This window comes from Myotis brandtii, unplaced genomic scaffold (assembly GCF_000412655.1).
Source record: "Myotis brandtii unplaced genomic scaffold, ASM41265v1 scaffold592, whole genome shotgun sequence".
In the NCBI taxonomy this organism is placed as follows: Eukaryota; Metazoa; Chordata; class Mammalia; order Chiroptera; family Vespertilionidae; genus Myotis; species Myotis brandtii.
In genome coordinates, this window is record NW_005370232.1 from 581,434 (window position 1) to 595,968 (window position 14,535).

Here is a 14,535-nt window from a genome sequence, read left to right on the forward strand (position 1 = left end):
CGTGCAGGAGGCAGCCAATCAATGATTCTCATCATTGATGTTTCTATCTCTCCCTTCCTCTCTGAAATCAATAAAGAAATATATTTTTTAAAAAGAAAATATTATCCTAAGTGAAATAAGTCAGTCAGAAAAAAAGCTAAGAACCATATGATCTCACTAATATGTGGGATGTAAAACTGAAACTCAGACACAATAGAGTCCTTGCTGCTGCCCTCAGAAGCACCATGATCTCACTAATATGTGGGATGTAAAACTGAAATTCATAGACACAATAGAGTCCTTGCTGCTGCCCTCAGAAGCACCTTGATTTGCACCCTTTGTGAGCAACAAAGAAGAATCAGTTCTACCACAAACTTCAAAGGAATCCAGTGCCAGCTTTATCACAAGCAATTGTTGAGCTTCCCTCCCTCAGAAGAACAGTAAATGTTCTAGTTACTTTATATTTGTATTACTTCTTTGTTTATAATACAAAGCCACGGTGACATTTATATACTTAAGAAAGCGAGGAGTCAGGCAAGCAAGAAGTCTGGCACGGGTACAGCAAACTTCTAATCCGCGGCAACCTAGGCCGGGACGGCCAATGTGCACAACAACCAGAGGTGCCAAGCAAACTGTGCACCCCACAGCCTGGAGCAGTAGCTGAGGGTCCCAACCCCGCAGCCTGGACCCAGCCTTCCCTCCCTGCTGCTTCTGCCCCGGCTGAATCCGCTGCTCCCTGGATTTCTTACTAAATGAGATTACAGCTTTAGTAGAATGTTCCCAGATGCCTTTCAACTGTGCCAATGTGAAGGGACTCCAGGAGTCACAGCAAAGAATGTACATACTAGTAGCTCCATTGGCTTCCTAGTGCTGCACCTGAAGGGAGGGAACCCCCTGGGACTCAGTTCAGAGCTCTTGGTATCTGTGTAGAACCAGACAGGGCCAATCAGAGTAGAATGGGCTTATACCCCTTCCACTCCTCTTCTCAAACATTTCATCTCTGTACTTGGGCATTCAACAACAACAAAATCATCAGCTCTCCATTGTAAGAGGAACTCGCCAAATAAACTCTGTATAACCTGGGAACTCATGTCTTCAGAATTAAATTCCAGGTGATGTGCTAATTATTAAAAAGCTGGCGGCAGCCTGACGGAGACACATGAAATAATCAAATACAGAAATCTGTTCGCAAATAATCTTTTTTCCATCACGGGGAACCCAATTATTTGCACATACTGGGCTGGTCAGATAGAGTGATCAGGATGTCGTAACAGAAGAAAACCTCTGCCGTGGAACAAAAGGGCAAATGATCTCCGCCACCAGGAGTGCAGGCAAGTGACACCACTCTTTCGGGTTTTACAAGAAACAAAATAGGGTAACGGAGCACAAGTGACTATTGTTCTACTCCTCTAGGCGACAGCTCATCAAAATATGCACGCAAATATATTTAAATAACACTTGGGGTGTCTCATTATTATAATCATCTAAAAGAATGAAAAAATTACTGAAATCCCCTCAGAACTACTGTCTTAGCATTTTGATTACTTCTTTCTACTCTCTTTTTTCTACACTCATACAAATGTAGAAAATGTGTCTGCATTCATAAAAATGGCATCTTAATACATGTATTTGTTTTGTGGTTTTTTTTACCTTCCATTATCGTGTAAGCATTTTCCAGTTTCATTAAACATTCTTTGAAGACATCACTTTCAATGGATGCATTTTAGTTCCATCATTTAATCATTCACTTCTTTGAGCCATTTAGGAGATTTCTAATTTTTCATTATTATTAAAAACAGTTGAACATGCTTATGAATACATTTGATTTCCTTAAGGTAATTCAATTCCTAGGAATTTATCCTATTGCAGGATATGAACTTTTAAAAAATTCTTGCTTGAATTTTATGGCTGAATTGCCTTTTCAGAAGCGTTGTACCAATTTATACTCCCACTAGTAGTGTATAAGAGTTCTCCTTTCATAATGTTTGCAAAAACACATGGGCACCTCACGTTGCCAACGTGGTGGGAGAGCAATTGTCTGCCTGACTCTGGCCTGCCCTACAGAGAAAAGGGGTTCTTGTTGCTGCTTTCCTCAGAAGAAAACCTTTCTGTGAGCAACAAAGAAGAATCAGTTCACAATCAACAAACTAAAAAGGAATCAAGTACCAGCCTTATCACACGCAATTGTTGAGCTTCCCCCAGAAGATCAGTAAATGCTCTAGTATCTTTAATAGCCTCATTCACAGAGAAAGCACGGGGGGCATTCGCCACTACACATATTGACATAAACTGGATTAGCAGCACTAATAAGTGTCCCTTGTGTGTTATCCTCACCGTTACCACCAGTCTAGCCCATGAAAACCTGCTTACGTTCAGAAAGATAAAATTCCAAGCACCAGAATAATCTAAAGTACAGCAAGGTTATGTGTTCCTCAAAATTAAAAACATATATTGTTTGACACAAACACTAATTGAATCCCAGTCCCATCCGATTCCTATCTGCGCTCTGATTCTAAAGGTGTGATGAAATGTGAGAAGCACTTAGGTGTGTGTGTGCGCTCAAAAGAGAGTAGCTGCCACATCAGATCGCTTTAAAAAGCCAGGTTCGACTTCAGAACACTACTCCTCAACAGAGTCCTAAGATTTTTAAACTGAAACGACAGTGTTAAATTGCACTGTGAAGGAGCACCTGTGGTCGCCTGCATGCTCATAATGAGAAGAGACTGGTGAAGAATCTCTCTGAGAGTCTGTGATTTAAAACATCTCGCCATTTCAGGTTGCTATGAACCTCTCCCTTTATGTTAACTGACATTATCCAAGAAGATGGGTTTATGTCAGTGAGGCATTGTGCATTTATGGTGGGAGGGGGGAAATGCTGCTTAATAATGCCCTATAATTAAAAGGGGGGACATCTGTAATACTTTCAACAAGAAAGATAAATTTTTTTAAAAAAAAATTTAGTTCCAAAAAAAAAAAGACATACCATCAAGAACTGGATAGTATGGCCACTCAGTAATTAGAGAACTAAATTGCATGCAATTCAGAGATAGAAGACATTTTTTTTACCCTTTTCCTAACAACAGTCCTTTCTAGTTCAAACATTCTACAGTTTTGTGGGTAATGTCAGAGATTTCTTAATGCAAGGAGATCTGAAAATGCCAGCGAGCAAACACCCCTTGAGGACATGTATCCCAGCTCTGCTGCTGCGAGTGAAGGGGACAGGAACTGGTTTGGTCTCCCCTGCTGTCAAACCCCAAGTCCACGGCGTGTCACAAACACACCGCTGTTCTCCACAAATGCCCTTTATTTTTCCTTTGGTAACTTTCCACAGTTCTGATTATACTAAAGTGATGTAACAATCATTCAAGAGTTTGTGCTTTTATGAACATATTCAGTGGAGGAGTCAGTGTGATAAGAACAGGGAGAGATGCGGACAGTGGAGGCACTCTTGGCTGCAGGATCAGGAGGAGGGGATGTGCTAGCTCGTGGAAAGGTATGCAATCACAAAATAGTGTGTATCCATTTCCTAGAGAAGCCGGAACAGATGACCACAAATTGGGTGGCTTAGAACCAGAAACACTGTCTGGAGTCCGGAAGCTGAAAGCCCAATAACACGGTGTTGGCAGCACTGGTTCCTGGGGAGGCTGTGAGGGAGCATCTGTTCCGGCTTCCTCCTAGCTCTCGGTGGCTGAGAGCAGGCCCTGGAGTTCCCAGCTTGTAGCTGCCTCACTCTTTTCTCTGCCTCCATCTCCACATGCCCTTCTTCCCTCCGTGTGTCCGTGTGTCCATGTGTCTGCATCTCTTAGAGACTTCTGACAGACACCAGTCATAATGAATTCAGGGCCCACCTTACTCCAGTGGGTCTTCATCTTAACTGGTTACATCTGCAAAGATCCTATTTCCAAATATGGACCTATTGTGAGGTTCTGGGTAGACATGAATTTGGAGGAACACTAATCAACTCAGTACACCATGGCATGCTCACATTTAAACTTCCTACACAAACCTGAAATCAATAATGGTACCTTCATTCCACAGTCTTGCTCACTCCTGTCTCCTATAACTGTGCCTGGCACATGCAGGGCCCTCCATCAGTGTCTGCTGAATGATGCACCGACGGCCCTTTAGATGCAGGACCAAAGTGTTTTCTTGGAGCTTGGATCTGCTCAATGACGGCCTCTCTCTCTCACACACACAAACCCCCACCTACTATCTCCAGACTCATTTCCTCTAACATGGACTGCGAGGGTAAAAGAAAGTAAAGATGCCTCCACAGCAATCCAAGTGCAGGACCCCTACTTTTTATAATTCTTCCGCACATCCTTTCAGCATGTTCACCCACATTTAATTCAATAGCTATTACTTTAATACACTCAACTTGCTTTGGTGATTTTGCAAAGGACCCACCTTAGATTTAGAGAAACCATGTTCCTCCTTCCATTTATAATCAGCTTACACATAAGTACAAACTGGAATAAACAAGTCTTGGAATAAGCACAGATGACACTAGATAAGCATGCAAATCAATCGGTGAGAGCAGAAGAGCCCGTGGCTGCAGCTACAAACACTCCAGGCGCCAGGGTCTCCACAGGTCTGATTTACAGGCAATGGGCAGCACCAGCCATTAAAGCCCAGTGCACGGTCCAAAATGCAGTAAGTGCCTGGTGGAGGAAGGGGATGGGGAGTGCAAGGGGACAGCGATCAGGGAATGCTTTGTAAAACAGTGATCTTTGAACTGGGTTTGGGGAAAAGGAGTAAAAGGTTTCCATATAGACAAGGATGATAAATATACCTCTAACTGGTGGAATGAGCAAGGCAGAGGCAGGGAGATGTGGACTGACCGTGTGCGTGCAGACCAGGCACTTTTCGGCACTGCTACCACCTGCAGTGCACAATGGGAGTAGGAGATGACAAGAGATGAGGCAGGTCCGCTCATCATGTGCTTGGTATTCTAGAACCTCATTGGTTGTACAGAGAACACAGACCAGAGAAGGGGCAGGGTGGAAGGAAAGATGGCCAGTTGGGGAAACTGCAGACACGTGGAGGCCCAGTGTGGTGGCTGCAGGCTTGCAGAGCTGTGGATGGAGCCTACTGACAGGCAGGCTGCTGACCTGACAGGACCTGGTGACACAGGGATGTGGATGGTAAGGGTCAGGGAGGTGGCTATCTGGGACCTCCCCAGGCACCTGTCTCTCAGCTCTGTGCTCCTGCAGAGCTGTTTCCTCAGCTGGAATACCCTTCCTCCTGCCTGGGTGTCTCCAGGCCTCGGCACTGTGCCTAGCATGCTGGGAATCCAAAAACAGTGCAGAAAGGAATGAATGAATATACACTTTGTACCTTAAAAAGGAAAAATGATGTAGCTGAGAAACAAGTAATAATCTACTTTGGGCTAAAGTCAACATTTTTTATTCAATATCCCAACCAAATGGCTAGAGGGGCTATTTTATTGAGGCTTCTGGAAATACTGAAAAAAAAGGACTGACAAATACTAGAGTTTTTAACTCACTAATTTACTGAAAACCTATTAAGAACCAGGAACTCTCCTAAGTATTGGAGGGGTAGAGATATGGTTCTGAATCTAGGGTGAAACCAAAAAACTGACGTTTGTTTATCAAACACTAGGGAGAGGTCTGTGCACCATTTAAAAATTACTTTTAATGCTATAACTTCCCAGCTATATTGTTATCGTTCTTGTTCCCATAATTTCCATATTTTGCTAGCAATACATATCATTAAAAAACAAAAAGAAGTTTGTGAACTTGTTTCAGAAAAATTGAAAAACTGCTCCATAATCTAGGGGGGAAGGAATGAGGCAAGAGAACAGCTCAAAAAGAAATCAGTAAAGCCCAGAGGCCTGAGGGTAAGAAGAACTGGTACATGCAAAGCCAGTCTGAGAACAGACCACAGCCCTGGAAACATTGATGCAACGTCTTTGTGTCTGTCCCAGAGCAACACCCTTCACCTTCCTAAGGACTGACAAATACTAGAGTCTTTAACTCACTAATTTACTGAAAACCTATTAAGAGCCAGGAACTCTTCTAAGTATTGGAGGGGTAGAGATATGGTTCTGAATCTAGGGTGAAACCAAAAAACTGACGTTTGTTTATCAAACACTAGGGAGAGGTCTGTGCACCATTTAAAAATTACTTTTAATGCTATAACTTCCCAGCTATATTGTTATCGTTCTTGTTCCCATAATTTCCATATTTTGCTAGCAATACATATCATTAAGAAACAAAAAGAAGTTTGTGAACTTGTTTTAGAAAAATTGAAAAACTGATCCATAATCTAGGGGGGAAGGAATGCGGCAAGAGAACAGCTCAAAAAGAAATCAGTAAAACCCAGAGGCCTGAGGGTAAGAAGAACTGGTGCATGCAAAGCCAGTCTGAGAACAGACCACAGCCCTGGAAACGTTGATGCAACGTCTTTGTGTCTGTCCATTAGCACCGTCTTGCCAACTGACTTACCCAGGCACCCATGATTCTGATGTGCACACTGATCTTTCCAGACCCCAAGAGGCTGGGTCAAAGCCAGCGGTCAGACTTCCCCCCACAAGTTAAGATACTCACCCAGAAAAATCCGTAGTGAGGATTCCATAGTGGAAGATGTATATTCTGCTGACGTGGCATATCGTCAGGTATCCCATCGCTACAAAAAAGGAGTATCTGAAACCAAAACCCCACAGGACCAGGTTAGTATACACTGCAATAATGCACTCAATCAATTTTTTCTTCTTCCTCTCCCTCACCCCCACCCGTTTGCAATGTCACAAAGTTCTGTTTGGTCTATCTACACCCCAGTCCTCCTCTTCCCCCACCCGCTGCTCTGAGCCCTTCATCTTTTCTCACCTGGTCCACTGCAGTTCTCAGCTTTGGCAGCATAATGAAATCACCTGGGGAATCATTACAAACCACAGATGTCTGGGCCCCACTCCCAGATATTCAGGTTTAATCAGTACAGCGTGCACGTAGCAGGTGTAATTCCAATATGCAGCCAGAGCTGGGAACCACTCACCTGTAAGGTCTTGCCCACAGATTCTCCCCTTCACAAACCATCACATTTACACGATGGTCTTTGTAAATAAATAAAATCACCATGTGCCCACCACTCTTTCCCTGAAACACTTTGTTCTCTTGGCTTCAAATCTCCTCGTTTTCTTCCCACTACTTTGGTTAATTCTTCCAAGGCTCTTGCTCAGCACATCTTCTTCCATCTACTCCTTCGTTACCATTCCTAATGCTCTGCCCAGAACCCTCCCTGAGACTTCAATTCCCATCTGCTCCATATCACTCCATATCACCAGCCTATAGAACAAACCAACAATACACACACATACACACACCTGCCACTTAAAACATTCATCCATCTGTAATTACAAAGATATGCGATAATCTGATTAACTGCTGTTTGCCCCTGCACACTGAAAGCTCCATGAAGGCAAGGATGATCATGTGTGTTTTGTTCCCTATAGTCACTTTCCGTGCACTAGTTGAACAACTAAATAAACGTTTCTTGTCTTAAAAGTCTCCAAAGGATCTCACTACCCCATCACATCAAAACTCCTGAACATGGCAGGCAAGGTGCTTCCCACACAAAGCTTTGCCTGGCCTCTCTGGACTCACCTCTGGCCACACCCCACATCCACCTTACATTCTAACTACACTGGACATCCTGCATTTTCAGGCCCGCTATCCTTCTGAGAGCTCCTTCCTCTGCCTACAATTCCTTTCTCCATCCTAGAGTCTCTCTTGGAGCTGCTTAATTACCAGATAAGGCTCAGCTACCTACTAACATCTATAATTATAATATTAAAACTTTAAGTATCTGTTTCCCCAACTCACTGTGACCTTGGACATCCCAACTCTTGACTTGACATAGGAGGGGTTAATTTACTGTTAGTTAAACATTGTAAGTGTTTCGGGAGCCCATCAGAAGCACACAATCAGAAGGGATAACTTTCAAATGCATCATAATACGTGGAAGATACCTATTCTGATATTAAATTATCTTGTAATACACAAATCCACATTAAAATAACTCATGAAAACTAGATCAACCTCAGGGGTAGTAAATGGGAGGGACAAGATAAATTCATTTGGTAGCAAGGGAGAACCAGACAACGCGTGTGAAGGAGTTCCATACACTCTAACGAACTATATAACTTCAACTTCTTTTTACCATTGTTTGCAATCAAAGACCTTACTACACAACAAAGATCTTCCCCTACCCTGCGTTCATCCTTAACCTTTCCAAACCAGTAGATGGTGAAAAAAGCAAATGATTAAGAAAAAACAACTCCCTCAAGAACTGAAGCAAAAGCTGAATGGAGTTTGGCCGTTTTGCCTCCCACACATGTTCCCTTGCTCCAACCAGTTCATGAGGGTAAGGAAGAAGCACAGAGCAGATTCAAGACAGATTATTCCAGGACCTTTTCAAATGCAGCCAGGCCTGCTGCTTCCTCTTTCTCCTCTACAAGAGTTAGACCCATACTTTTCCCTCTCCCTTCACCCCGAGAAAAAAGCAAGTTCAATTCAATTGTTATAATAAGACCCACCCACCAAGGATGGTGCCAAATGCTGTGTCCCAATACAACAGGGCAATGCATTCATGCTCTGGACAAACCTGAAAAAATCTAAGGAACCCAGAAGTGGCCGAGGGAGCGTGTATTCTGGAGACAGACCAATGTGGGTTCATAACCAGCGTTGGCAAAACTAACCCATGGTGTGAGATGGGGATGGTGGTTATTCCAGGAAGGAGGGCTGAGGTAGAGACTGGGGATGCATGAAGGTAATATTTCTCTTTCTGACCTGGGAGGTGATGAGAAGAGAACAATTCACAGAGAATCCTGAAATCCAAAACTAACCGGTGTGAGATGGGGATGGTGGTTATTCCAGGAAGGAGGGCTGAGGTAGAGACTGGGAATGCATGAAAGTAATATTTCTCTTTTTGACCTGGGAGGTGGGTACGTGAATGTATTCACTGTGTGAAAATTCAACAAACTATATACCTATCTACCTCTCCAAGCTTTTATTTCCTCATCTCGGGGACAAAAAAAAAATCGATATCCTATTGAGTTGTCCTAGAAAGAATATAGTTTCAATAATGATAAATATTAAATACTAGAGACCCAGTGCACGAATTCATGCATGGGTGGGGTCCCTTGGCCTGGCCCTGCCCTTGGCCTGGCCCGAGATCGGGGCCTTCTCGCCCAACAGAGGTTGGCTGTGGGAGCACACTGACCACCACGGGGAAGCTCCTGCATTGAGCATCTGCTCCCTGGTGGTCAGTGCATGTCATAGCTACTGGCCAGTAGTCCAGTTGTAATGGTCACTTAGGTTTTTATATATATAGATAATAATATACCAATTGATACACTGAACAAGAGTCCATATACTTAAAATGATGAAACATAATATATTTAAAAGAGCTTGGCCTGGCACTTGGCACAAAGCAGATACTCCAAAATTGGTAACTGCATCACTGAATTTGCACCGAAGCCTCTGTCCTAGGAGATACTAACTATATTCTGCTCCAGCTGGTTCACATGTGGTAAATTAACTCCTGTGGCTTCTGCCCAACATAGCGACTTGTAAAGGAAACAGCTGGTACCCCCAAAGACTCTCTGTAAACCCTGAATGACAATGGTCAGTCCAGAAATGCGTTAGTTCCCATGACAACAAATGCTAACCTTCCCTCCCCTTCCAGCCATATGACAGGACCCTTAACACCGGCTCAGTGACGAGAAGAGAACAATTCACAGAGAATCCTGAAATCCTGGTCCTGAGGAGAACTTAAGTTCAAACCACCACAAACGCCACCTCTGATGGAGGGGAGATCTGAGGCACAGAGCAGCTGCGTCACTTGTCTGACCTCACACAGCGAGAAAGAGCCAGGTTTCCTGACTCGGGTCTACTCTGCTTTCCTGCTTCGATAGGAAACAACTTCATCCACTGGGACTGAACCACTCCCTGCTTCTGCAGCACTGGCGACCGCACAAGCAAAGAAAGGGGAAAATTTGTTCTGGCATCCTTTCTTTTTGGTCTTGTGACACGGCCCTCTGCTACCACAATATGATTGCCTCTGTAAACTGTTCAGCTTGGCCAAGGCCGGAGTGTTCCATCCCTGGCCAGAGGCTAACACAGAGATCAGGGGCCTGGCCCAGGTTAAGTGTGCATGCAAGTGCTCCGCCCTCTGAAAAACAGACCATACCCAGCCACATCCTATGAGCGCAGGCGGAGCTGACAAATTACAATTTGTGAGGAAATGCCCAGAGAGATGCAACAGCAATTTCATTAATCATTCCACTGTTTCAAAAATCAAGTTTAGTAAAAATCAGCCATTTTCACCCCTACTTTAAAAAAAAAAAGCATTTTGTCATAATATAAAGCATTTCCATTCAAAAACCAAGTTTAGTAAAAATCAGCCATTTTCACCACTACTTTTTTTTTTAAAAAAAAAGCATTTTGTCATAATATAAAGCATTTCCAAAATCCATTCTTTTCAAATTAGAAATACGGGTTTCATGTTTCCCTTCTGAATGAGTGACATGCTTCCCTTCAAGGGGATGAGATGATTAGAACAGAGATGATTAGGATTCAAATTTTCAGAGCTCATTTGGATACTAAGTTGAATGACTATCAAATTTAAAAATATTTTCCCTTGAAACCAGAAATTTATTTGAAGTAATTATAAGATTACACACTGAGAAGTTAAATTTCAATGACTTTAAGAAGAAAAACTATTGTGCCAATAGTCTTATTAATCAAAGAGCTTTCCAAAGCCAAAATGAGACATCTGCTTTTTCAGAGACACCATCAGAGACGAATTCTTACTCAGTCATTCAGTCCATAAATATTTATTGAGGCTTTATTTGTGCCAGGTATTGTTCTGGGCTCTGAGGAGACAACAGTGAGTAAGAGAGAAAGGTCTTTGTTTTCTCAGAGTTACTGACCGGCAGTCAGTAACTGAGGTTTCAGAAAGACCATGGGAAACAGAGACAATGGGGAACAGATATCCCAGCTGTCTTAATTGATGGTCTAAGTATGTAGCCTTCAAAGTAGAATGAAATTACTTCAAAGTATCATAGCAAAAATATTTCTTCCTTAACAGTTTCCGTGTACATCCTTAAAGTATACCAAGTTCTAACATGCATACACACCCAGAAAACCATGACCAAATCCAAGATAACGGACGTATATATCCATCACATCCCAAGTTTCTTCCTGCCTCTTCAGGATCCCTGTCACATTCCCCTGCACCACCCCTCCCCTGGGAGCCTCTGATCTGATTAGTTTGCCTTTTCGAGAATAGAATTTGTGTGGCTTCCTTCACTCGACATATTTATTTGAGACTCATCCATGTCATTGTGTAGATCAATCATTCAATCCTTTTTATTGCTGAGCAGTATTCCATGGCGGGGAGCATTTAGATTATTTCCAGTTTGGGGCTATCACAAATAGATCTGCCTAATGCTGATATACTGTCTTTCACCTGAGACACAATTTGCACCCGCCCCCCTCTTTTTGTAAAGTTTTTTCTGAAGACTCCCAACATTTAGGGCTTCCCACCCCTCCTTCTGATGTCTCAGAAAACCAAGGCTATGCCATGTGTGACACATGGGGAAGGTACCCCTTCCCATGGAAATAAATACATTTCAAAGATCATGAATAACCCCACCTTGCACTGTTTATTCCCAGAGTCTTACCTGTGAATATTGGATACACTTGCAGTGACCAAGATTCCATAGCACATTAACACCAGCACAAACAGATGTGCAGAGTACCTTTAAGACATTGGGGGGTAGAGGGGGCAAAAACACTGAATATATTTCATATTAACATATCTATTGCTACCAATACTGCTACTCCACCTCCACCCCATCAAAAAGCAACTGATCAGTTAACTCATGTTTATGTAAGAAAAATAAATCAAGTATTTTTTGTTCTGTGGAATTAAGAAGTTTATCTTGAAATGATATTAGGAAGTCTTGACAGAACCTGCCAATTGTAGCACTAGTGATGTTAGGAATCATGAATGGGATGCTTGTACTTTATTTTTATTTTTTAGAGAGAGGAAGGGAGAAGGAGAGAGAGAAACACTGATGTGAGAGTAAAACATCAATCAGCTACCTCCTATTGGGGATCGAGCCCACAACCTGGGTATGTGCCCTGACTGGGGAATCGAACAAGCAACCCTGAGTGCACGGGGTGACGCCCAACCAACTGAGCCACACCAGCCAGGGCTTAAACTTTTTTCACATACACAAGTGCAAGTCTGAAAGAGAGTTCTTTCTTTCTTCAGACTTTTTTCCCCCCAAAATTTAAAGTACCAGGACCAAAACTGAGCTGGCTTTTATCTGTCTTGGTTGATTCAAAATACTCATCCATCTTTCTCAATTTTTTGTTGAAAGAGGAAGAGCAACATTCTAGAGCCCTGAACAAATTCACAAATTTCCTTCAGTTGTACTTCTAGAAATGTTGGTTCCTAAAGCTTCTTCCCCAAGAAGTGCCACTCCCAAGTATTTATCCAGAAAGTCTGATCTACATGCTTTCTTTAAGAATGACTGCCATCCCTGGAAGGTGTGGCTCAGTTGGTTGAGCAAAGAGGTTGCCAGTTCAATTCCAGGTCAGGGCACATGCCCGGGTTTTGGGATTGATCCTCAGGAGGGGGTGTGCAGGAGGCAGCTGATCATGCATGTTTCTCTCTCACATCAATGTCTCTCTCTCTCTCTCTCTCTCTCTCTCTTCCTCTCTCTCTAAAAATCAATAAAAGCATATTTTAAAAAAGAATGACTCCCATTCCCTAAGACAAGCACTAAAACAATTGTTTTACTCTATGTACAGGACTAATGCCAATATCTCCAGCAGTAATCAAGAAAAACACCAATGTCCACAACATTTAGGAATGATTCCTCGTCAGGAAAATTAAACCTTATAAAAACCCATTTACATGACACAGGGGAGATCAGTAAAAGTGTAACTTTAAGAAAAATTCACCAAATGGACTTTCAATGGGTAGTCAAATTTATTGATTCCAGGTTCTTATAGGAAATGTACATTTCTGCAACATCCCCATTATTTTAAGTAAACACACACACACACACACACATTTATTTATATTCAAGAGGCCCAGTGCATGACATTCATGCACAGGGGGTGGGGAGTGTCCCCTCAGCTGGGCCTGCGCCCTCTAGCAGTCCGGGACCCCTCACTCCTTACTGCCAGCCTGCTGCGGAGGCAGGAGAGGCTCCTGCCACTGCCACTGCACTTGCCAGCCATGAGCCCAGTTTCTGGCTGAGCAGCGCTCCCCCTGTGGGAGTGCACTGACCACCAGGGGGCAGCTCCTGCATTGAGAGTCTGCCCCTGGTGGTCAGTGCGCATCATAGCCACCGGTCCTTCCACCGTTTGGTTGATTTGCATATTAACCTTTTATTATATAGGATATTTCCTTAGAGTCTGGGAAATGCCAAGAATATTGCCACAAAACACCCAAATGATAAATATTAGAATTCACGAGGCTCATACTCACCAGCCAAAACAAAAGATGACAAAGTAGATGCCAAAAATGGTGGCAAATGTGTGCCGAGCCAAGGGACTGGTTTTACCGGGACTTAAGTAAATGCGAAACCAGAAAGCAGCAAACAAAGCAACGAGCTGGCATGCCACAAAATTCACCTGTAAGGAAAAAAAAAAGAATCAAAACCTTTACTGCTCTGCCTGTGTGAGAATGTTCTCGACATTTTTCAGATTTCCATGTTGGATGCACCTCAGACTTGTACTTCTTCCACAGTAGGGTGTTCATTTGGAGGAGGAGCCACAGACTGAAGAGAACTGAGCCCTCCTCAGTGGTATAAGAAGCAAGCTACCCAATAAAGGCAGATGAACCTAACAAAGGCAGACCTCGTTTTATTGAACTTTATTTTACTGTGCTTCACAGGTGTTGTATGTTTTACAAACTGAAGGCAAGACCCTCCACCATAATCCAGCAAAATGATTATGACTCGCTTTATTGCCCTACTTGCTTGATTATGGTAGTCTGGAATCAACCTGAAATACCTCCGAGGCATACCTGTAGCTTCTTTTCCAGTTCTTTAAAACTAGCCAAGGCTGCTTTCCCACCCATAACAGGAGACTTGTTCATGGTCTGCAAAGACTGCAGCTGATTGTGAGGTCAGTTTGCTGGGTCTCTTCCCACCACCCACAACACTATCCTATCTAATAATAGACAAATATGGTAATTAACCGTACCTCCGACACACTTCCCATTGGCTAATCAGAAGGATATGCAAATTAACTGCCAACCAAGATGGCGGCCGGCAGCCAGGCAGCTGAAGCGAACAGGAGGCTTGCTTGCTCCAGTGATGGAGGAAGCCAAGGTTCCCCGCCTGCCGTGGCCCAGCTCTGAGCTTCACTCTAAGCAACAATGTTGGAATTATAGAAGCTAAACAAACCCAGAAACCTGCTTTCAGCCAGCTGGCCTCGGAGCTGGAGCTGCAACAAAGTTTCAATTACAGAAGGTAAATAAATCCCAGAATAAAAAAAGAAAAAGAAAAAAAGG

The 14,535-nt window shown here is 43.1% G+C and overlaps 1 protein-coding gene across 1 annotated transcript in view; it reads right to left on the reverse strand.

Annotated features, from left to right (window-relative positions):
- MBOAT1 (membrane bound O-acyltransferase domain containing 1) overlaps positions 1-14,535 on the reverse strand; it is a 101,861-nt gene that overhangs the window by 26,662 nt on the left and 60,664 nt on the right. Inside the window, exons 3-5 of the mRNA XM_014550298.1 lie at positions 13,507-13,652; positions 11,684-11,761; positions 6,549-6,644 (exon numbers count right to left, since the gene is read on the reverse strand). Of these exons, the coding sequence (XP_014405784.1) occupies positions 6,549-6,644; positions 11,684-11,761; positions 13,507-13,652 (320 nt within the window). The remainder of the gene's footprint in view (positions 1-6,548; positions 6,645-11,683; positions 11,762-13,506; positions 13,653-14,535) is intronic.